General features: G+C 41.1%; 1 protein-coding gene across 2 annotated transcripts in view; it reads left to right on the forward strand.

Annotated features, from left to right (window-relative positions):
• CACNA2D1 (calcium voltage-gated channel auxiliary subunit alpha2delta 1) overlaps positions 1-21,084 on the forward strand; it is a 394,047-nt gene extending 372,963 nt beyond the window's left edge. For both annotated transcript variants that reach the window (XM_058189787.1, XM_058189788.1), the window contains 5 exons: positions 2,697-2,752; positions 2,831-2,960; positions 5,004-5,116; positions 7,197-7,276; positions 20,809-21,084. In XM_058189787.1, coding sequence (XP_058045770.1) covers positions 2,697-2,752; positions 2,831-2,960; positions 5,004-5,116; positions 7,197-7,276; positions 20,809-20,925 — 496 coding nt within the window. In that variant the 3' untranslated portion in view covers positions 20,926-21,084. The remainder of the gene's footprint in view (positions 1-2,696; positions 2,753-2,830; positions 2,961-5,003; positions 5,117-7,196; positions 7,277-20,808) is intronic.
• The last annotated feature ends 1,836 nt before the right edge of the window (positions 21,085-22,920 follow it).

Below are 22,920 nucleotides of genomic sequence, written 5' to 3' on the forward strand. Positions count from 1 at the left end.
TTTTTTGGCAGACAAAATAACTCGGCTCATTTTAGCACACCATCTTATATGATAGTAAGAGGAAGGGGAAGTTTGTAGAGCTGTAACGTTAACATAGAAGGTCTGAAAAAAAATTCTTGGACCATTTCTGCAAGTGAAGGGGAAGTGAAAAATAGAATTCTTGGCAAAGTGTAATACCTACGTTTCTGCTCTACTCCTAATTTAAGAATTATTTGATTTACGCATTGCCTAATTGGTTTGTAGACTTCAATTTCCTTTTCTTAAGTTCTCAGACAGATAGAAATATTACATTATGTTGGGCTTTCATTTGCCAGAGGTTTTACATGACTTCCACCATCCTTTAGAGCAATTTCTGAATGTTGACACAGTGTACTGTATAATCGTCTTCTTTTGCCCTCCATTGTTTCCAGCATTCGGCTCTTTTCCAGTGAGTCCTTCCTTCTCATTAGGTGGCCAAAGGATTTGAGTTTCCTCTTCAGGATCTGGCCTCCTAAAGGGCAGTCAGGGTTGATCTCCTCTAGGACTGACCGGTTGGATCGCCTTGCAGTCCAAGGGACTCGCAGGAGTCTTCTCCAGCACCAGAGTTCAAAGGCCTCTCAATTTTATTTTATTTTATTTTATTTATTTTATTTTTATTTATTTATTTGTCACAACATTATATATAAGCATAAGCATGAAATAACTATGCGATATATAAACATATATATAATCATAAGCATGTAATAACTATATGAAATTGGATACAATCAAAGGGAACAATAGGACAGGAACGGTAGGCACGCTGGTGCTCTTATGCATGCCCCTTACAGACCTCTTAGGAATGGGGTGAGGTCAACAGTAGACAGTCTTTGGTTAAAGCTTTTGGGATTTAGGGAAGAGACCACAGAGTCAGGTAGTGCATTCCAGGCATTAACAACTCTGTTTCTGAAGTCATATTTTCTGCAATCAAGATTGGAGTGGTTGACATTAAGCTTAAATCTATTGTGTGCTCGTGTATTGTTGCGGTTGAAGCTGACGTAGTCTTCGACAGGAAGGACATTGTAGCAGATGATTCTATGAGTTAAACTCAGGCCTTCCTTATGGTCCAACTTTCACAGCCATACATCGTAACTGGGAAAACCATCGCCTGGACTATACGCACTTTTGTTGGCAGGGTGATTTCTCTGCTTTTTAGTATGCTGTCTAACTTTGCCTTTGTGGGCAAAAGAAGAAGAAGGGAACGACAGAGAATGAGGTGGCAGGATGGAGTCACTGAAGCAGTCAGCATGAGCTTCAATGATCTCCGAGGGATGGTAGAGGACATGAAGGCCTGGAGGAAAGTTGTCCATGGGGTCGTGATGGGTCGGACACGACTTCACAACTAACAACAACTGTATATCCTGTGTGATGATTTTGTTCACATAGGCTTCCTCAGGCAATAAACAACCAGTCTTGTTTTATTTGGAACACGTTGGGTGTACGTAGCCCCAGATCTTACTTAGAACTTAGTTAGTCATGTCACTGTGCTCTTAACCACAATTCTTTCATTGCTGTGGTTAGTATACATTTGGCATAGGTAGTCCTCAACTTACGGCCCTAATGGAGGTTACCTATTACAATCATAAATCGTGACAGTTGTAAAACAGGCCACCCATGCGACCGAGCTAATGTTACGACTTTTTTTTTTTTGCAATGCTCGTGAAGAGAACCACTGCAGTCATTAAGCAAATCTGTGGTCACTAAAGAAGTGCATTGTCCATTATGGGATGTTTTGGGCCAAACCCAGAAGTAAATGCCAGGGTTTTTTTGACAAAAAACAGCATTAATTTTAGTCATCTGATTATAGGATATTGGAAAACAGCTGTAAGACGGTTCCCAAGTGACCAAAATAAAATTATTTATTGGCCAAGTGTGATTGGACACATAAGGAATTTGTTTCTGGTGCTTAAGCTCTCAGTGTACATAAAAGAAAAAAAATTACATTCATCAAGAATCATAAGATACAACATTTAGTGATAGTCATGGGTTACTAATAAGCAATCAAATCATACTAGGAAACCAATAAAACAATATAAATTGTAAAGATACGAGCCACACGGTTATAGTCATAAGTGGGAGGAGATAGGTAATAGGAAGGATGAGAAGAAGAATAGTAATACTGTCTTAGTAAATAGTTAGACAGTGTTGAGGGAATTATTTGTTTAGCAGAGTGATGGCGTTTGGGAAAAAAATGTTCTTGTGTCTAGTTGTTCTGGTGTGCAGTGCTCTTTAGTGTCATTTTGAGGGTAGAAGTTGTAACAGTTTATGCCCAGGATGTGAGGGGTCTGTAGATATTTTCCCAGCCCTCTTTTTGACTTGTGCAGTATCCAGGTCCTCAATGGAAGGCAGGTTGGTAGCCATTGTTTTTTCTGCAGTTCTAATGATCATCTGAACTCTGTGTCTGTCTTGTTGGGTTGCAGAGCCAAAATCCAGAGGTGTGATTGTGTGAGGGGGGAAAAGGTAGCCCCCAGAACTTCAGAACCAGGCTGAAAGTACCTTTTGGGGGTTCCATCATAACTCTGAATGGCTACTAAGCGACCCTCCATAAGTCGAGGGCTACCTGTGTACAAAACGTGGAATTAGCAGCACAGGAAATGTAAGAATTCTTCATTGCTGGGGTTGCTATAGCGGATACTGATGTGGTTGTTCTATCTCTGTGTCATTATTTGTTGACCTAGGTCTATCTTGCAGCAGCTAGTCTGGGGGCTGACCTTCCCACGTTTCCTTGGGGCAGGTAAGTGAAGAAATTCGGGAGAAAAGTTGTGTCCATCGGCAACTTCACACAGAGGTGACCGTGTTGTTTGTTCCACAGCGGAAGTGGAAGAAGAAGATTTCAGCGGCTTCCCATCCAAACAGAGTTGTATCACAGTACAAACGCAATATTTCTTTGGGTCCGACGATAAATCCTTCAATGGCATTCTGGACTGTATCAACTGTTCTAGGTAGGTGTCACCTCCAAACCCCTCCAAACGCATTTCCCCCCCCTTAATAATATTCAAAATATAAAAAGCAATTGTACATGTGTTAAAACGTTGTGTTCTGTCCTCCCTCATCTCCGTCTGAATGGTGGCTTAATTAGTCGTCACTATCAGCTCTGGCAGCAGAATAGCCAGCGTCTGCCAAGAGCCGCCGTTATATTCCACGATGCTGGTGAGTCACCTAGAAACAAACTTCAGCTCTTAATCAGTGGATTTGCCTCTTACAAAGAGGCATAGCAGCCCTTGCTGCTTTTATATCCTGTGGGGTGTGGCTCCATGACTCAGCACTTCCTAGGCCTGCCCCACCCTTGCTTCTGTTGTTCCCTCCTCTCCTGCCTACGAAACCTAGGGTCCAACCAAGCCATCAGCTGGGTCTGAAGGCATGGCCTGGCGGGGTGGAAAGAGTCAGGGGACGGAGGCCTCGTTATCTCTTTTACCTGGCCTGTTTCTGACTCCTGGAGCTGAGCCAGGCAAGCCGGTGCTCCCGAGATAAGTCCTGACGGCCCTTCCCCCTCACTGTCCAAGTCACTTTCTGGCAGCAGGCCCGGCTCAGGGGGTGCAGACACAACACATTCCTTTGCAATAGTCTATGGAGATTCTCAGTCATCCACAGTTGTCCCAATGGTGCATTTTCAGGAGGCAACTGGAGAGCTTTCAGGAGAGCTGAAGAAGCTTCTCAGAGGAGAAGCAAAACATCTTCAAAAAAAAAACACACACAAGAAAGTCCAGTTGCCTCCTGAAAAAGCACCTTTGGGATTGCTTTGCAACTGTTGTCCCCCCCCCCCACCTCCCTAGAATTGCTGCTTTTAAGGGACTGCAGAAAGAGGCTACGTAGGTGCTCTCGTGAAGATCAAATCTTCACCATTCTTCAAGTCTTGCACAATAGAATAGAATGGAACGGAACAGAACAGAACAGTATAGAAAATATGGAATAGAATAGAATAGAATAGAATAGAATAGAATAGAATAGAATAGAATAGAATAGAATAGAATAGAATAGAAAATATGGAATGGAATGGAATAGAATGGAACAGGACAGGACAGAACAAAACAGAACAGAACAGAACAGAACAGAATAGATTGAATGGAATGGAATGGAATGGAATGGAATGGAATGGAATAGATTGGATGGGATGGGATGGGATGGGATGGGATGGGACGGGACGGGACGGGACGGGACGGGACGGGACGGGACGGGACGGGACGGGACGGGACGGGACGGGACGGGACGGGACGGGACAGGACAGAACAGAACAGAACGGAACAGACTAGATGGAATAGAATAGAATAGAATAGAATAGAATAGAATAGAATAGAATAGAATAGAATAGAATAGAATAGAATAGAATTCTTTATTGGCCAAGTGTGATTGGAGACACAAGGAATTTATCTTGGTGCATACGCTCTCAGTGTACATAAAAGAAAAGATTTAGATATATTTCAATAGCATGTGTTTTACAGTCCTTATTACAGAACGTTGTGGAGTGGAAGGGGTGAGAGGCGCACGAAGGCAGCCATATCCCTTGCAAGGGTCAGCATGATGCTTTTCACAGGCTTGCAGCTGAAGTAGAAGGGTCTCAGTTGCTTCATGAACCTTCTTTGCAAGACTGGGTACTCTTGGACGTAATGTGTCAGACTCCATAAACCAAAAAAGACATGCTGTGATTCTTCCAAGCAAATTCCTTTATTGCTCCTCACCCAAAGACAGAATCTTGCCGAACTAAAGCATGCTAACATTCCCATAAGGCATATATTCTGGGAACTGTTAAAGAGGTAACTGTTAAAGAGGTCCTCACCCTCGTTCTCTCACACAATCTCTCCGAGCTTCTTGCTCCTCTGGAAACCACTCTGGAATCCAGACTGCGTTCTACCACACAGCGGTTCCCATTTCAACTATCTCAGACCATATTTGCATGGACCTTTGTTCATGGTCTAATACTGAAATTTCCTGGATCGCAGCCTTTAACTGTTGGGTGTCATTTGGCTTTTTTTTTTTTTCCCCCTCAGGCTTTTTCACGCAGAGAAGATTTCCAACACCAATTTGGTTTTCATCATGAGTGACAGTAAAGAATTGTGTCATCATTGTGACACAAGGCCGCTGATGCAAGCAGAGAAGCCTGGTATCCTTTCCTGCTTGACTTGAGACTGGATTTGCATTTGCTTGCAAAAGAACATTGGAAACAGCTGGCAAATCTGTCGCTAAACTAAAACCCAGACCAGTAGTTGTTTTGTGTCTGGGTGTGGGTGTGATGTGATGTGATGTTATTCCATACCAGGCTTCCTTTCTGTATGAGTCTTCAGATGTTCATTTCCATTGACTGGTTGATTGTGTTCCATTAAGTCACCATGCACTTTTTGCAAGTAGAAAGAGATAGACCTTCTCCAGGGTAAAACATAACCATAGCTTTAGAACAATATCATCATTATTAATTCTTTTTAAAAAAACACCAGTTTGATTTAGTGGTGAAGGCACCAGGCTAGAGACCAGGAGACCGTGAATTCTAGTCTTGCCAAGTCATGAAGGACAATTGGGTGACTTCGGGCCAATTACCAGGAGACGGGGAGTTCTAGTCCTGTCTTAGGCACAAAAACCAGTTGGGTGACTTTGGGCCAATTACCAGGAGATGAGGAGTTCTAGTCCTGTCTTAGGCACAAAAGCCAGTTGGGTGACTTTGGGCCAATTACCAGGAGATGGGGAGTTCTAGTCCTGTCTTAGGCACAAAAGCCAGCTGGGTAAGTTTGGACCAATTACCAGGAGACGAGGAATTCTAGTCCTGTCTTACACACAAAAGCCAGTTGGGTGACTTTGAGCCAATTACCAGGAGATGGGGAGTTCTAGTCCTGCTTTAGGCACAAAAACCAGTCGGGTGACTTTGGGCCAATCACCAGGAGATGGTAAGATTTAGTCTCACCTTAGGCATGAAAGCTATAAGCAGAGGCATAAAATCAAAATCACCTGAAGTATTAGTACCACTTTACAAAGCCTTAGTAAGGCCACATCTGGAATATTGCATCCAGTTTTGTTCACCACATTACAAAAAAGATGTTGAGACTTTGGAAAAAGTGCAGACAAGAGCAACTAAGATGATGAAAGGCCTGGAGGCTAAAACATAAAAGAATGGCTGAAGGATTTGGGTTTGGCTAGTCTAGAGAAAAGAAGGACTAGTGGTGACATGAGAGCAGTATTCAAGTATTTGAGGGGCTGCCACAAAGAAGAAGGGGGTCAACTTATTTACCAAAGCACCTGAGAGCAGAACAATAAAAATGGAAGAGAACTAATCAAGGAGAGAAGCAACCTAGAACCAAGGAGAAATTTCCTAACAATGAGGACAAACAACCAGTGGAACAGAAGTTGCCTTCAGAAGTTGTAGGTGCTTCATCACTGGAGGTTTTTAAGAAGAGACTGGACAGCCCTTTGTCTGAAATGGTATTGGGTCTCCTACTTGAGCAAAGAGGGGCTGGACTATAAGACCTCCAAGGTCCCTTCCAGCTCAATTCTGATTGATTGATTGAAGTGATGCCGGGAACAACGTGTTCATTTCCTAGCAGCGTGTTTTCTGGTCATTGTGTTTCTTTTCTTGCTTTGGATTGACCCCCATGCCTTGTGAACTCTGCCTTTTTCTTACCTCGTGGAACCCCTGTTGTGTTGTGGATTTAATTTTGTCTGGTGGGTTTAATTTGATCAGGAAACTTTCAAGTACCTGGTGGACTCACCGGCCATTACTCGGTGGAGTAGCATTGGTCTGCTCAGGACAGTCTTGGGTTTTGAGTAAAGGGAGTTGTGGGGGAATGTTAATAAACCCACTAAACCATAGTTTAGTGTTTCCCAAGGGATGCGGTGGCTCAGGGCTAAGATGCTGAGCTTGTTGATCGAAAGGTCGGCAGCTCGGCGCTTCGAATCTTTAGTGCTGCCGCATAACGGGGTGAGCTCCCGTGACTTGTCCCAGCTTCTGCCAACCTAGCAGTTTGAAAGCACATAAAAAATGCAAGTAGAAAAATAGGGACCACCTTTGGTGGGAAGGGATCAGCATTCCGTGCGCCTTTGGATGGAGTCATGCCGGCCACATGACCACGGAGACCTCTTCGGCTTTGAAACGGAGATGAGCACCGCCCGCTAGAGTTGGGAACAACTAGCACAGTTACATGTGTATGTGTGAGAATTGTGAGAGAATTGTTTTGTGTTCCTTAACCGATGGACAGATGAAGGACCGAACCCTTGTGAAATGGTTCAGCATCCGAGATACAGGAAAGGACCGGATGCTTGCTTTGACGACGCTAAAGTAAGTCTTCTCTTCTTTTCGATGTAAGATCTTTCTTTTTTGCTATTTCTCCCTTCCTGAGAATAGTTTCTATGTTTAATTGACTTTCTCACTCTCTCTCTCACTCTCTCTCTTTCATTACACATACTGCTCCCCGTCCAGATCAGAGTCCTTCTGACGCAAATGTTCTCACAATTAACCTTAAAACTGACGACGGCTGCTTTTTCGGAGCTGCCTTGCCTTTCAGCAACTGTGCTTTCACACACAATTCCTCTCTTGTTTTTTTTAAAAAATAAAATAAAATAAAAAATATAGGACAGTCTGTGCTGGCTTTCTCGACACAGCCATGGCAATCTTCCACAGCGTCTTCGACAGCCTTGGAAACAGAACGCTTCGATATTGTAGGGTGGTTGTTTTTTCCCCCTCTCCTTTCTGACTCATGGGCCTAACGCATTTCCCTCCCCACCCCCCATGTTCCAAATATCTCTCTGTTCATGGGAACATTGTGAATCTGGAGGATATTCTGAGCCTCTCTTTCCTTTCGGAAGAGGATTCCTTGTAAAAGGATAGCACGTGATCCCAATGACGCAGATCTACCGTGTTTCCCCGAAAATAAGACCCTGTCTTATATATATTTTTGGGTAGAGCTTATATTGAAACACATGTAAAAAATCAAGCTAGGACTTACTTTCTGAGTAGGTCGTATTTTCAGGGAAACACAGTAATTACTTAATTTTTGTTGTGACCGAGGCCCAAGTAGTGATTACCAAACACAATTCAGTCCTGAACAAACTTATTTTATTAAAACAGCTGAGAATTCATTCATTCTCAGCTTTAGTCCAAAACAAATTCTTCATAAACGGTCCTTTGGACCTTATCACCAACTTTTGATGTCTTTGGCAACGTGCCAAAGGCTTTTCTTGGCAAGCCCCCCCACATAGTTCAAGAGACGCTGACAAGAAGCAATGGAATCAATGTTGCTTTTCTACAAAGAGCCCAACGGCTCATTGCTGCTTTTTTAGGCCTTATGGGAGGCCAGTCATCTTCTGGCCTTACTCCTGAGTCGTCCTTTTTGCTTCAGCTGCTCATGCCTTCTGGCATACCTGCACTAGGAACAGGCTTCTCCTGTTCCTCTGCCTCTCTGCTGTCCGCCTCTGGAGGCTACGGAGTCTGTGCATTGCTTCCAGATGGTCCTGGTCCCATCTCTGCCTCTGACCCAGAGCCCTCGTCTGAGCCTTCCCCTGACTCCAGGACTGGCCTATTGTCCTCCCCAGCCTCCTCACTGTCCGACTCCATTGCCAGGTCCACAGGCTGCTGGCGGACCACAACACTCAAGTTATGAAGTGCCCACAGTATAATTTTTTTAAATAAAAATTGGTGTCCTGACAATTGCTGGAATCCAGCAAAGCAATTTCGGGACAAATATTTAACTTTGATAGACAAGGGTAGATCTAAGCCAGATAGATAGCAACAAAAGGGACTATACATATACAAATATGTGTGTGTGTGTGTGTTAAAACATCACATACCAGAACACAAAGATTATCTTAACTTTCCTGTATTCAACAGGGGAGTCCTCCATAGAAATTCAGATCTGCCATTTACAGAGCACAATATTCATAAAAACCCATGATTTAAAGAATTTTTTAAAACAATTTTTTTCTTTTTTTAAAAAAATGGTGCACACCGTACTTGTGAAATCAAAGTTCTCTATCTTCATTTGGGATTCAGTCTTTGCTTCAAAATGCAACAAAGTCTCCATCTTTGGGCGGAGAGCGTTGAACCAGAAGACCTCCAAGGTCCCTTCCTAGCCCTAGAAGTCTATGATTCTGTGATAGACAATAGACAATAGAATTTTTATTGGCCAAATGACAGACTGTCTCTGATTATATTTAGGAAAGAAAACACCTTGACTTCATTTGAAAATAAAGAAAAGTACTTTTACTAAATACATCTGGACTACAGCCATGTAAAGTTGAATCTGAGACAAAATATGGCTAACATCCCATATCCCCTCGTTAGTCCCTCCTCCCCCCAAAAGGTCAGGGAGGGCTGGGCCAATGCCAGCTCCCTCTCGCCCCCCCCCCCAATGGTAATCTTCTTCCAAAAGTCTCCGGCTGCTTATCATGTCAGGAATGCAGGTTTCGTTGAAAAGCCCGCGCATCTGGCTTCAAGTTGATTTCAAACCTTTCCTCCCTCCCCCCTTCTTCACTTTATGTCAGACGACACTCTTAAAGGGCCCTCTTCCTTTTAACCTGAATAGGATAGTAATACACTTTAAGTCCATGAGCTATTCTACATTAACATAACGACATTGCAATCTAACTACTAAATACAACTTGCACACACAAATAGAGTGAAGATTGGAGTGGAGGCTGACACCAAGTGTGATTGGACACACAAGGAATTTGTCTTGGTTCATATGCTCTCAGTGTACATAAAAGAAAAGATACCTTCATCAAGAATCATAAGGTACAACACTTAATGATAGTCATAGAGAACAAATAAGCAATCAGGAAACAATGGAATGGAATGAAATGGAATGGAATGGAATGGAATGGAATAGAATAGAATAGAATAGAATAGAATAGAATAGAATAGAATAGAATAGAATAGAATAGAATAGAATAGAATTTTTTATTGGCCAAGTGTGATTGGACACACAAAGAATTTGTCTTGGTTCATACGCTCTCAGTGTACATAAAAGGAAAGATACATTCATCAAGGTACAACACTTAATGATAGTCATAGAGAACAAATAAACAATCAGGAAACAATGGAATGGAATGGAATGGAATGGAATGGAATGGAATGGAATAGAATAGAATAGAATAGAATAGAATAGAATAGAATAGAATAGAATAGAATAGAATTTTTTATTGGCCAAGTGTGATTGGACACACAAGGAATTTGTCTTGGTTCATATGCTCTCAGTGTACATAAAAGAAAAGATACCTTCATCAAGCTACAACACTTAATGATGGTCATAGGGTACACATTTAACACTTAGTGATACAACTCTTAATGATAATCATATCATTAAATAAGCAATCAGGAAACAATCAATATCAATAAAAATCATAAGGATTACCTTATGATGGCAGGGGAGTTTTCCCCAAGCCAAAATTTTGCAATCCAAGATCCTTGACATACATTTACAGTTTAGGCTGCAACAAACGCGCAGGTGTGAGAACATCCGAGCCACATGTTTGAGCCGTGAAAATGTTGACACACGAGAACTTCCCCTTTGCAGGGGAACAAAGGTGAAGGACTCTCCGAAACATTTGATGTTCTCCACGATCGACAACGCTGGATATTTGTGTGTGAACGTACAAAGGAGTCTTGCTTTATTTAGCTTGATGTGCTCTTCTCTACGTTAGTCGTGTAACGGTAGCATTTTGATATCTTGGGTTAAGTTTCCTTTTCAGTTTCTCTCTGTAAAAATCTTCTGCTTTTTTTTTTTTGCTTTTTACATTTTCTCTTCTATCGGCCAGCCAACTTTTGCATGAAATTTCATCTTCTGTGTGTTTCTTTCTGTGTTTCCTTTCCTTTCCTCTGTTTGCGACTTTGCCCCGTTACTAATAGGATCAGCCTCTATGCACGAGGAGCTTCGCCACTGCCATGACGCCCACCTCTGTCTTCATTTTTCTGCAAGTTTTCATGTGGTGTGGATGGTCAGTTACTTTCTCTAATTTTGTGTTTTGTTTCATTTCCCTCAACCCAAAGGTGGGTTTTGGTGTTTGGTTTTTGCAAGAATACAAAGGGAACTAAGAATGCATATAACCAATGACATTATGAAAGGGAGGGCTGATGGATATTAGGTTTGTTCAGAGCTTGGTTTCTCTCAGAAAGAGGTTAGGAGCTGGTTAAGATCCTTTCCTTTCCTTTCCTTTCCTTTCCTTTCCTTTCCTTTCCTTTCCTTTCCTTTCCTTTCCTTTCCTTTCCTTTCCTTTCCTTTCCTTTCCTTTCCTTTCCTTTCCTCTCTTCTCCTCTCCTCTCCTCTCCTCTCCACTCCACTCCACTCCACTCCACTCCACTCCACTCCACTCCACTCCTTTCCTTTCCTTTCCTTTCCTTTCCTTTCCTTTCCTCTCCTCTCCTCTCCTCTCCTTTCCTTTCTTTTCCTTTCCTTTCATCTCCTCTCCTCTCCTCTCCTCTCTTCTCCTCTCCTCTCCTCACCTCACCTCTCCTCTCCTCTCCTCTCCTCTCCTCTCCTCTCCACTCCTTTCCTTTCCTCTCTTCTCCTCTCCTCTCCTCTCCTCTCCACTCCTTTCCTCTCCTCTCCTCTCCTCTCCTCTCCTTTCCTTTCCTTTCTTTTCCTTTCGTCTCCTCCTCTCCTAACCTCTCCTCTCTTCTCTTCTCTTCTCTTCTCCTCTCCTCTCCTCTCCTCTCCTCTCCTTTCTTCCCTTCCTTCTCTCCTCCTTCCTTCCTTCTTTTCTGAAACAATCTTTGGTTACTACATATTTTTTTTGAGGGGGGGTGTCATCAATTCACTTGTTCTTCCAATATTCAGCCCTTCCGCTCTCTCTCACTCTCTCAAGGTCTATTGACATGGAAAAGATGGGCCACAATTCAAGGAAGGGACATAAACTTTACACAGTTATCATCCCTAATCTGGTTTTTAGTCATTTTTCTGAAGAAGAAAGATCTCCTGACCTAATGATGGACTTCTGGTTGTCAATTAAGAAAGCATTTGACAAGATAGAACTTCTGGCCTGGCTCTCTTCCTCTTTCCTATTATGCATCCATATGCTATAGTCCCTGAATTTATGCAGACAATATGGGTATATGAATCAGCCAAGATCTAATTTAAGGCTCCGAGTCAATTTAATTAGAATTTGCATTTCGATTCAAAGAATTCTGTCCAGTCAGTTTGAATTTGTGGTTTGAACATCACTCTAAAAGATGATTTAAATGAACGGTTCTTCAGTCAAAACTTTGCACAGCTCAAGTCGACAATAATTCTTAGACATTGGATAAGCTGGTAGAGAACTAATGCTGTGGAATGTAAAACCCCCCATAAAACCATAATAGCAACAAATCAGCAATCTAAAAGAACACGATCAGTCTGAACATAACTTGGCTTGCTTAATATTCACAAAAACCATAGCTGTATGATTTTAGAAGCGCTGTCTGCTAATAATATACAAACATTGGAATCAATGGCATTTCTTGAATAAAGTAAAACATAAGAGAATAAAAATAAATACACAATGTACATATGATTAAGAGGAGGTCATTTTCTGGTATCAGTTCTATGCAGAGAGATGCTCAAAGGTGAGAGATTCAATCTGTCTTTCGTGACTTGCAGGTTCAAAGGATTAAGCCGTAGGGGTGGCTGGTGTTGATGGAAAACCTGAATTTTGAAATATTTACCACTGTTCAAGGTTGTTGGAAGCACAAAAGGACCACTTCTCTTTTCAGAGGCGTCCTGTGTGGTTATAAATATATAGATATCAAAATAACGTATCATTTGTACATTATATAAATGCATAAGAACGTGGAGTGGGGTTTATTTATTTATTTATTTATTTATTTATTTATTTATTTATTTATTATTTAGATTTTTATACCGCCCTTCTCCCGAAGGACTCAGGGTGGTGTACAGCCAGATTAAAAAGTACAATATACAAATTAAAACCACAGTTAAAATAACCTATTCTATAAATGGCCGAAAATTAAAACTGTCAAATTTGACCCATAAATAAAATACCCCAGTTAAAATTATTAAAATTCGAAAAATTTAAAAAATGTAAAAAATTTAAAAATTAAGCCAATTAAGTTTATGGCCCATACCTGACCTTTTTTTTTTTCTTCTTGAATTTATATCCCGCCCTTCTCCGAAGATTCAGGGCGGCTTACACTATGTCAAGCAATAGTCTTCACTCTATTTGTATATTATATACAAAGTCAGCTTATTGCCCCCAACAATCTGGGTCCTCATTTTACCTACCTTATAAAGGATGGAAGGCTGAGTCAACCTTGGGCCTGGTGGGACTTGAACCTGCAGTAATTGCAAGCAGCTGTGTTAATAACAGACTGCTTAGTCTGTTGAGCCACCAGAGGCCCCTTGACCTTTTGCGATGCTGGTTGAACCATTTGGAATGTTAAAAGAGTGTAGTTACAAAACTGGGAGTAGTTTGAGGCAGGGGTGAAATGCTCCCAGTTTGGACCGGATCGGCTGATCCGGTAGTAATGGCGGTGGGTGGTTTGGAGAACCGGTGGCAAAAATTCCTGCCCTTCCTCCAAGCCCAGCTGAGCCACGTGATTGTCAGAGCCTTTTTTTTTTTTACTTTTACTTTTAAAAGCATTTTTTAACAACCTCTTCACCCGAAGAAGTTGTAAAAAAAAATGCTTTTAAAGGGTTAAAACAAAGCTCAGACGATCCTGGCTGAGGTGCCTGATAATCAGAGGCTTTTTTTTTTACTTTTAAAAGCATTTTTTAAAAAGGTAAAAAATCTGAAGCCTCTTACACAAAAAATGGGGGGGAGGTTCATTTGAGAGAGAGAGACAGACAGAGAAAGAAAGAAAGAAAGAAAGAAAGAAAGAAAGAAAGAAAGAAAGAAAGAAAGAAAGAAAGAAAATAGGGAGGGAGGAAAAAGGAGAGGAAGGAAGGACTACAAACCTGGCACTACACGCAGCTTCAGAGGATAATCCAGGGCTGGAAGGGACCTGGAGGTCATCTAGTCCAACCCTGCTCCAACAGGACATCATTTGTGAGTTTCTGTCTTTTGATCCCCCAGTCACATGGTTACATAGCCACAGCCACCCAGTCACATGACTCCCACCAAGCCACGCCCATCAAGCCATGCCCACAGAACCGGTAGGAAATAAATTTAGATTTCACCCCTGGTTTGAGGGGTCCTTGGTCCTCTTTGAGCTTGGCTGTTATCTTGCAAAAGTTTCACTACCCAAACCAGGTAACATCATCGGTGCAGAACTGATGTTACCTACAGTAGTTTGGGTCACAAAACATCTGCAAGAAAACTGCCAAGCACAGAGAGTCCGAAGGATTCCTCATTTCAACCATGAGCTGCCAATATTCTCCTTTACTGGGTGTAGTTTGCCTGTTTATAACATCCTGGATGTGGTTGGTGCCACTCGTTGCAAACTAATCTTTTCCCAGAAGCTAAATTGGCAAACTTTCACCCTCAGTTTGTCTAACCCAATAGGATGCTACCCTACATCGTTTCTCCAGGTTATCTTCCCAATCCTACCCCCAACCTCAGGAGTTAGGCACAGGTCCAAGCAAAACATAAGCTGTGGCTGCCTTCCACATTTATTTATTTATTTATTTTTAGAGGCCCCATGAATCCCACAAACATTCTTGAAAATGCTGGTCTTTTGCTTGTTTTATGCCAGATTGCTATGAATAGGGATAGGATAGGATAGGAATTAAATAGGATAGGATAGAATATGGAAAATGGATGGGATGGGATAGGATAGGATAGGATAGGATAGGATAGGAATGAAATAGGATACGATAGACTGTAGAAAATGAGTAGGATAGGATAGGATAGGATAGGATAGGATTCAGAACAGAATAGAATTCAGAATAGGATAGGATAGGATAGGATAGGATAGGATAGATAGGGTAGGATAGGATTCAGAACAGAATAAAATTCAGAATAGGATAGGATAGGATAGGATAGGATAGATAGGGTAGGATAGGATTCAGAACAGAATAAAATTCAGGATAGGATAGGATAGGATAGGATAGGATAGGATAGGATAGGATAGACTATAGAAAATGAGTAGGATAGGATAGGATAGGAATGAAATAGGATAGGATAGGATAGACTATAGAAAATGAATAGGATAGGACAGAATAGGAATTAAATAGGATAGGAATTAAATAGGATAGGATAGAATATGGAAAATGGATAGGATAGGACAGAATAGAATATAGGAAATGGATAGGATAGGATAGGATAGGATAGGATAGGATAGGATAGGATAGGATAGGATAGGATAGGATGGGGGGAGAGGAGGTTAGATTCTTTATTGGCCAAGTGTGACTGGACACATAAGGAATTTGTCTCCAGTAGAGAAGCTCTCAGTGTATGTACAAACAACAAAGTGATAAGTCATAGATCATAAATCATCATTCTAGCCATTGTCTATCCACCACAGGACAAAGATCATAAATTGTAAGATACAGTCATAATCCTAAAACACAAACGGCAACAACATCTGTCTATCCCTTGGAGAGGAATCGTTAGGTGAACAAAACAGCCAAATCCAGTCTAAACATCTGGCTGACTGTACAGTCAACCCCAAGAATAATTTAAACTCTTTATTGAATCTCTGCAGTGCTGGATAACCAGCAAACATGGCTTATCCTATTTGCACAAAGAAAGGCTGGACAATCTATTCAGCAATATCGTGGTTGAAATTGTTGTGGCCCACCAGCAGCCAGCAAAGCTGGCAGCAGAGTCAGACAGTGAGGAGGTTGGGAGGAATGTGGGTCAGTGCTGGAGTCTGGGGAAGGCTCAGACGAGGGCTCTGAGTCGGAGGCAGAGAGGGGGCCAAGGCCATCTGGTAGTTCTTTGCTGCCTCCGGAGTCTCTGGAGCCTGACAGCAGCAAGGCAGAAGAACAGCGGGAGCCTGCTCCCAGTGTGCACATGCGCAGAGTTGCCAGAAGACAGGAACAATTAAGAAAACAGGGTCGACTTGGGAGTAAGGCTTGGAGATGATTGGCCCCCTCCCATAAGACATAAAAGAGAAGCGAACGGGAGGTGAGCTTTTGCAGGAAGCAATTAGTTCATCTGGTCGGTAAAAGCTCAGGAAAAGCTCTGTGCTAAGTTTGGCCTTGCCCTGCGAGTGGCAATTAGTTCTCTGGCAGCATTCCAAGGGAGATAAGGTGGGTGTTTGTGAACCCTCCCCTGAAAGACTGTTTGAGAAACCTTTCAGAGTTGGAATGAAAATAATTCACAGCCGTATGAATTAAAGAGGTTTGCCGGGACTAAGTTTGTGCTGTTTACTTTCTAAGGAAGCCTAGGTCAGAACAGAAATAAGTTGTATGGCGAGTCAGATTTTTTTTTCTTGGCCCCAGTGTATATTTTGCTTGCATTATTTTTTTTAAAAAATGATTAACGGCTCATTGGGTATTCCAAAAAGTACCTTATTTCCAAACTTCTGCATGCTTAAAGGATTTTGTTCGGAGCTTTCTGAAAATAAATCTCTCTTTAGCTTCCTTTTCTCTGAGTCATTTATATTACGTTTCAAGGCACTGTTCTACATGCGACATGAATACCAATAAGGTGACTTTATGCACGCTATATATTTGTAAAAACCAACACGACATTTTTCCAATATAGACAAATAGCATGCGGTGGTTAGACAATTACTCACTCTGTGTGTGTTTGTGGGCATGAGCAATTCCTTATTCCTTTTGCGTGACAAAACCCTTGCCTTTCTTTGCTATCATATCAACACTTCTGCATCTAATTTACAGTAAGGGCGTTCTTGAAAAGATTAAAACAGTTAAGATGGCAGCCACAATATTGTGATGTCAGCACGGCCTCTTAGAATAGAATAGAATAGACTAGATAGAATAGAATAGAATAGAATAGAATAGAATAGAGAGTAGAACAGACTAGACTAGACTAGACTAGACTAGACTAGACTAGACTAGACTAGACTAGACTAGAATAGAATAGAATAGAATAGAATAGAATAGAATCGATTGGGTGGAATGGGATGGAATGGGATGGAATAGAATAGAATAGAATAGAATAGAATAGAATAGAATAGAATAGAATAGAATAGAATAGAACAGACTAGGCTAGACTAGACTAGACTAGACTGGACTAGACTGGACTAGACTAGAATAGAAAAGAATGGAATAGAATAGAGAGTAGAACAGACTAGACTAGACTAGACTAGACTGGACTGGACTAGACTGGACTAGACTAGAATAGAAAAGAATGGAATAGAATAGAGAGTAGAACAGACTAGACTAGACTAGACTAGACTAGACTAGACTAGACTAGAATAGAATAGAATAGAATAGAGAGTAGACTAGAGTAGAGTAGAGTAGAGTAGACTAGACTAGACTAGACTAGACTAGATGAATAGAATAGAATAGATTGGGTGGAATGGAATGGAATGGAATGGAATAGAGTAGAATAGAATAGAATAGAATAGAATAGAATAGAATAGAATAGAATAGAATAGAATAGAATAGAATAGAATAGAATTCTTGATTAGCCAAGTGTGATTGGACACACAAGGAATTTGTCTTCGGTGCATAAGCTCTCAGTGCACATAAAAGATATAAGTGGTACATCATGATCATAGTCATCATAAATACATTCATCCTGAATCATAACACACAACACTTAGTGCTAGTCATTGGACACTAAATAAGCAATCAACATGAGTCATACTAGGAGACTAAATAAACAATATAAATCATAAAGATGCAAGCAGCAAAGTTATAGTTATGAGTAGAAAAGGAGATAGGTAATAGGAAAGATGAGAAGAATAGTAATACAGTCTTCGTAAATAGTTTGACAGGGCTGTAGGAATGAGTTGTTTAGCAGAAGGATGACATGTGGGAAAAACTGTCCTCTATAATGTCGTTTTGAGGGTAGAAGTTGAAACAATTTATGTGAAGGGTCTGTAGATATTTTAACGGCCCTCTTTTTGACTTGTGCAGTATACAGGTTTTCAACAGAAGGCAGGTTGGTAGCCATTGTTTTTTCTGCAGTTCTAATTATCCGTTGAAGTCTGTGTCTGTCTTGTTTGGGTTGCGGAGCCAAACCAGATAGATGAGCATTGCACATAAATACTGCATGCACATTGAAAGGGAGTGGGGTTGTCATCACACACTTGCGGTTACCATTTAGATTTTTGTTTTTGAATCATGCCCGGATTCCATAGTTAATGAAAAATAACTTCCTTTCTTATTTTAGCTTACCAAATTTGGCACCCTCTTTCCTTCTGTGTTATTTAAGGCTGATAACCAAAACGAATAATAACCAAATAATTTTGCCCAATAATCAAAATCAGTAATTTCAGTTTAGGAGGCTGCTAAAATACTTTGTGACCGAGTTATTTTAAAATGTGACTGTGTTATTTTAATGCAACAAGGAAGAAAAAGACTTCCTGCTCACACATAACATATCTGAAGTCACATTTTAATCAGTGCAGATTTGTGATAATAACTTTTATATTATATCGCATCTGAAAGAACTGTATTATTGTTTCCCTTGTATGCAAATAAAAGCAGGAACCTATTATTTGTGGTCTCACCCAAAGGTTCAGATATCTGTGGTTGATAAGTAGGAATTTCATCCATTTTATGAGAGGAAAATAGAGAATGTGTATATCAAGTTCTTATTTTTTATAATTTCACAATCTGTTATTTTGCATTTCAACAGAACTCCTAAGAATAACAAGAGCTATGTATATATAAATATTGTATATTGGTGCTCATCATATTATTATAAGGCCATCACTTGAAAAAGGTCAAAATATTCATTTTTTAAAAAAATTGAGGCCAAGAACAGGTAGATTTAATGGACTACAACATGGCTGGCTGAGGAATTCTGGGAGTTGAAGTCCACAAGTCTTAAAGTTGCCAAATTTGAAGACCTCTGGGCTACAGTATTTAATGGGGCTGCCTTTCAGGTCTATCAAGAAAATTTGACTGGTTTAGGGTACAATAGTTTACGCAATAATGGACAAGCTTCGTTGTGCCAATATACAAAGTTATTGATTTACGACCACAAACGGAAAGGGTATTTCCATTGCTAAGCCAGGCAGTGAATTAAGTGAATTGTGCCTGATTTTATGACCTTGTTTGCCATAATTATTGAGTGAATCACCTAGTCTAAGTGAATTGTACGATTAAATGAATTTGATTTTTTAAAATTGCTTATTCAACAAAAGCAAACAGTAGGAATTAAATCGGGGTGATTTTTGGTTGAACTCATAAGTTGTTACAAAACATCTTTGTTGATGATGCTCATGTAACTGTGATAATTCATAACCACCAAGTATGTGAAAAGTATTTTGGTCACTCAACGGTGAGACACTGATGAAATGGGCACAGCAGTGCCTGTTTTTTCTGTATCACATGAGAAAAGTACATCTTCCTCCCACTGTCCTCACCACTTTCTATAGAGGGACGATTGTCATATTGCATTACTGTCTGGTTTGGAAGCACCACTGCTTCAGATAGGAAGTTGGTGCAGAGAGTGGTGAGGACAGCAGAAAAGATCATTGGCAATTCATTCCCTTCTATCCAGGACATGGCATATAAGTGGTGCTTGAGCAGGGTCCACAGGATTGTCTGGGATGCTACACATCTGCTTCATGACCTGTTTTCCTTGTTATCTTCTGGGAGGGGGCTTCGTGGTATCCGAAGCAGAAGATCTAGATTCAGTCACAGTTTTGTTACATATAGCATCGACCTTGTGAACCCTCAATTTTCCTCTTCCTCCTACGTATTCAAAAGTGACAGTGATTAGTGTGTGTATGGATGTGTATGGGTGCAGGTATATATATGTATGTATTTAGCATGTGTATATGTGTATTATGTATGTGTATGGGTTAATATACTTCCTTTTGAGAGCAGGCAACAGATTTTCATTTTTAATGTGGACCAATATGCTCACACTAAAAAATGACAATAAAGATTAACTTACCTTACCTTTACCTTATCTTTACCTTACATCTAGATGACTTAATCCAGCAAAGCTAAACACTCAGTGAACATGAGTTTGGACAAAGTAGAGAGACAATGGAGGATGGGGGAATCTGACATGCTATGGTCCATGGGGTGGCAGAGTCAGACACGACTTAGTGATTGAACCACAACAAACCCTTTGTCAGGGTTACGATGGATGCCCTAATTAAGTCATGAGGGTCGAGCCAAGCTTCAAAATAAATCCAGTTATTTATTAGGAGCTTCATGTCGGCATGTTCCCAAGTGAAGCCAACTCTGACCCCATGTAATTTATGCCTCAATCAAGGACCCTGTTTCCACCCTCCCCCCAGAGTGTGTCACCAATCACATTTGCCAACAGAGCAATTTCGCGGGTTGTAGAGATCACTCCCCTCCGGCCGCTGTGGGTAACCCTGGGAGAAAGCCTTAAGCGAGATAAGTCTGGAATGTGCACCTGTCTTTGGCTGCCGTGCTGTTTCGTCCGTTTCCCATCCCCCTTGCCTATGGCAATTCAAGAGCAGTCCAGGGATGCTTTGCGAGTTGGCGTGCTTTTAGATTATAAACCAGACAAATGCAGATCACAGTGATGTAATTAGAAAGTGGGTGGTGACTTTTGTGGCACGGCAGGAGAATTTAGGGAGTCACCACTAAAGGAGTCCCTCAGGTAAGAAAGTTCTACATTGGGCAACTTGCTCCTCTAACATCAGGAATTCTAGTACTTTAGGGACTGTTCAGAAGCCCGATGGGCCCATGGGCCCACTCGGTGAGACTAAATTGCACAAAAGGGTTCCCTTATTGTGTAAGAAGTCAACATCTGCCTGGTTACGTTTCAGCTAATTCTAATGAATCGCTTTCTTTCTCTCTCTCTTACCTGCAGGACGATTCAGCCGAATGTGGTGGAGTCTCTGGATTGAGTCCATCACTCTGGTCTATGATAGGAATCCAGCTTATCCTGCTCTGGATGTTATCTGGCATCAGACCCGGCCAGTTATGACCGTGAGAAACCCCCAAACCTAATCTAAACCAACCGAGATCCTGCCAAAACTGGTTAGCCCACCATTTTCATTCAAGGAAAACAAGGGGGGCCCCTCGTCTGCTCCGGCTGCGGATTCAATGGCGATGCCAGTGACTCGAAAAACAAAAAAAAGAAAACTTCTCGGGAGGAAAGGCGCTCGAAGGCACCCACCGTGGTTGCATGTTGGTGTGTCAGATCCGTGAACACGTGTGTGTGTGTGAATGCTTCATCATCTAGGCCATCCAGAACGAATTCTGTATGCGCTTTTTACTGTGGAGTTGCAGGGTTGAGGGTGGGTGGGGTTTAAGGTCTTCTTTTGTGTGTGTGCTTTTGAAGACTCTGCGTTTAAAAAAAAAAAAGGGCTCCCCTTTAAAAGACCACCCTGTTTTCTGTTTGTTTGTTGGAACTCGGTTTTGAGTGGGTCGCGCTCCTTAAACATTGGGATGCCCGATTTGTAAAGGAAAGAGGGAAAAAAAACTCCAACGTTTTCCATTTCCTTCGCCTTCTGGTTTAGAATACCGATTATTTATATGCCTGCTTTCAACTTGCTTTGAATACGAACTCAACTTCATTTCACGCCGGTTCGCCGGTGTCAAATCAACCCTAATTCAATGCCGTGATTTAAAAACACAGAGACTTGGTCACTACTTCTGCTCCGCCTTCCATAACCATCGCTCCCACTGCCAACTTCAAGCCCATCAATGCAACGCCGTTAGCACACCTGAAAAATGTTTCCGAACCCCAGGAATTTGAAATATTCTAGGCGGGGTGTGCGGAGAGGAAATTAAAACGATGGTCGGAAGGTGGCAACTGGTTTTAAAATAAAAAAGGGACTTTTTAAAAAAAAAATGGAAAAGAAGAAATTGAAAACGTTTTTATTTAGGAAGCAGTGGTGGGTTCGATGTCAAAGGTCTGGAGAACCTCAAGTGTTGAATTGGCCACCACGAAGACTTTTCACCACGATGTAAAATGCCTTATAAACATCTTTGTTTTCTGAAAATGAATCAGCTTCCATAACTTCATAAACGGGATGCAAAAGTTCTGAAGAAAAAAAAAAAAAGGCGAGCTCGAAGCCACCGATGTCAAAACGAATGACACGAAATCTTCTCTCTTCATCCCAGTATCTGTCCTTCGTTGTGCAAGCTTTTAATAATGTCTGTACGGAACATCCTTATTTCTCAGAGCGCTGTCTTACCGGTTTCTAAGTCCTCCAAAGTTTTCAAGACGCAACGTTTGTGAATACAAATGTCTTTTGTGAATATATTGAACGTTGGTTTCCAAGGGTAATTTTTTGCATGGTGAAGAAGCTGCTATTCCGTTCAAGGTTTTTCAAATTCAAGGTTTTTCCTAGATTTTTTTCCTCTCCACGCTTTTCTTTTTCACAGTAGAGTGTAGCTTATTGAACAGGTCTTTGAGTGATTTTTTCTTTTCTTTTCCTGCTGTGTGAGAAACCAAATATTGCGGTGTGGTGCAATTCAATCTTAAGTTATATATTGTTAAACAGATGTTTGAATCGACTGCACAATGTAGAAGGAGGGTATGTTTAATTATCTTCTCAAATGGGGGAAAAAATGGGTTTTATAGATGAAAACATTCACCTGAATTACTATTTACAGGTCTAGTCAGTAACTGAAATCAGATTGACAGGCATTTATTTCAGGGTTAAAAAAAAATAAGAATAACTGCTTGTATCCAGCAAAATTATCCCCGATTATTATGCAGCGTCTTACCTGCTACCTTACATCACAAATAGCAAAATGAAAGAAAAAAATTGGAAAGCCCAAAGCAACCACTGTAATACATAGAGTGACTCTTGGGTTTGTAGTAAAAATACTGATTTAGCGTGAACTCAACCATCAGTCCAGTGAGTAAATGAATTAGCTTGGAACACAGAATGTTGTAGACAAAGGAGAGAATATTTTAATTAAGGACTTTTAAAAACTCACCAATGAATGTGGTGAGTTTCTTGATATC

Source organism: Ahaetulla prasina, chromosome 7, assembly GCF_028640845.1.
Source record: "Ahaetulla prasina isolate Xishuangbanna chromosome 7, ASM2864084v1, whole genome shotgun sequence".
NCBI lineage: Eukaryota > Metazoa > Chordata > Lepidosauria > Squamata > Colubridae > Ahaetulla > Ahaetulla prasina.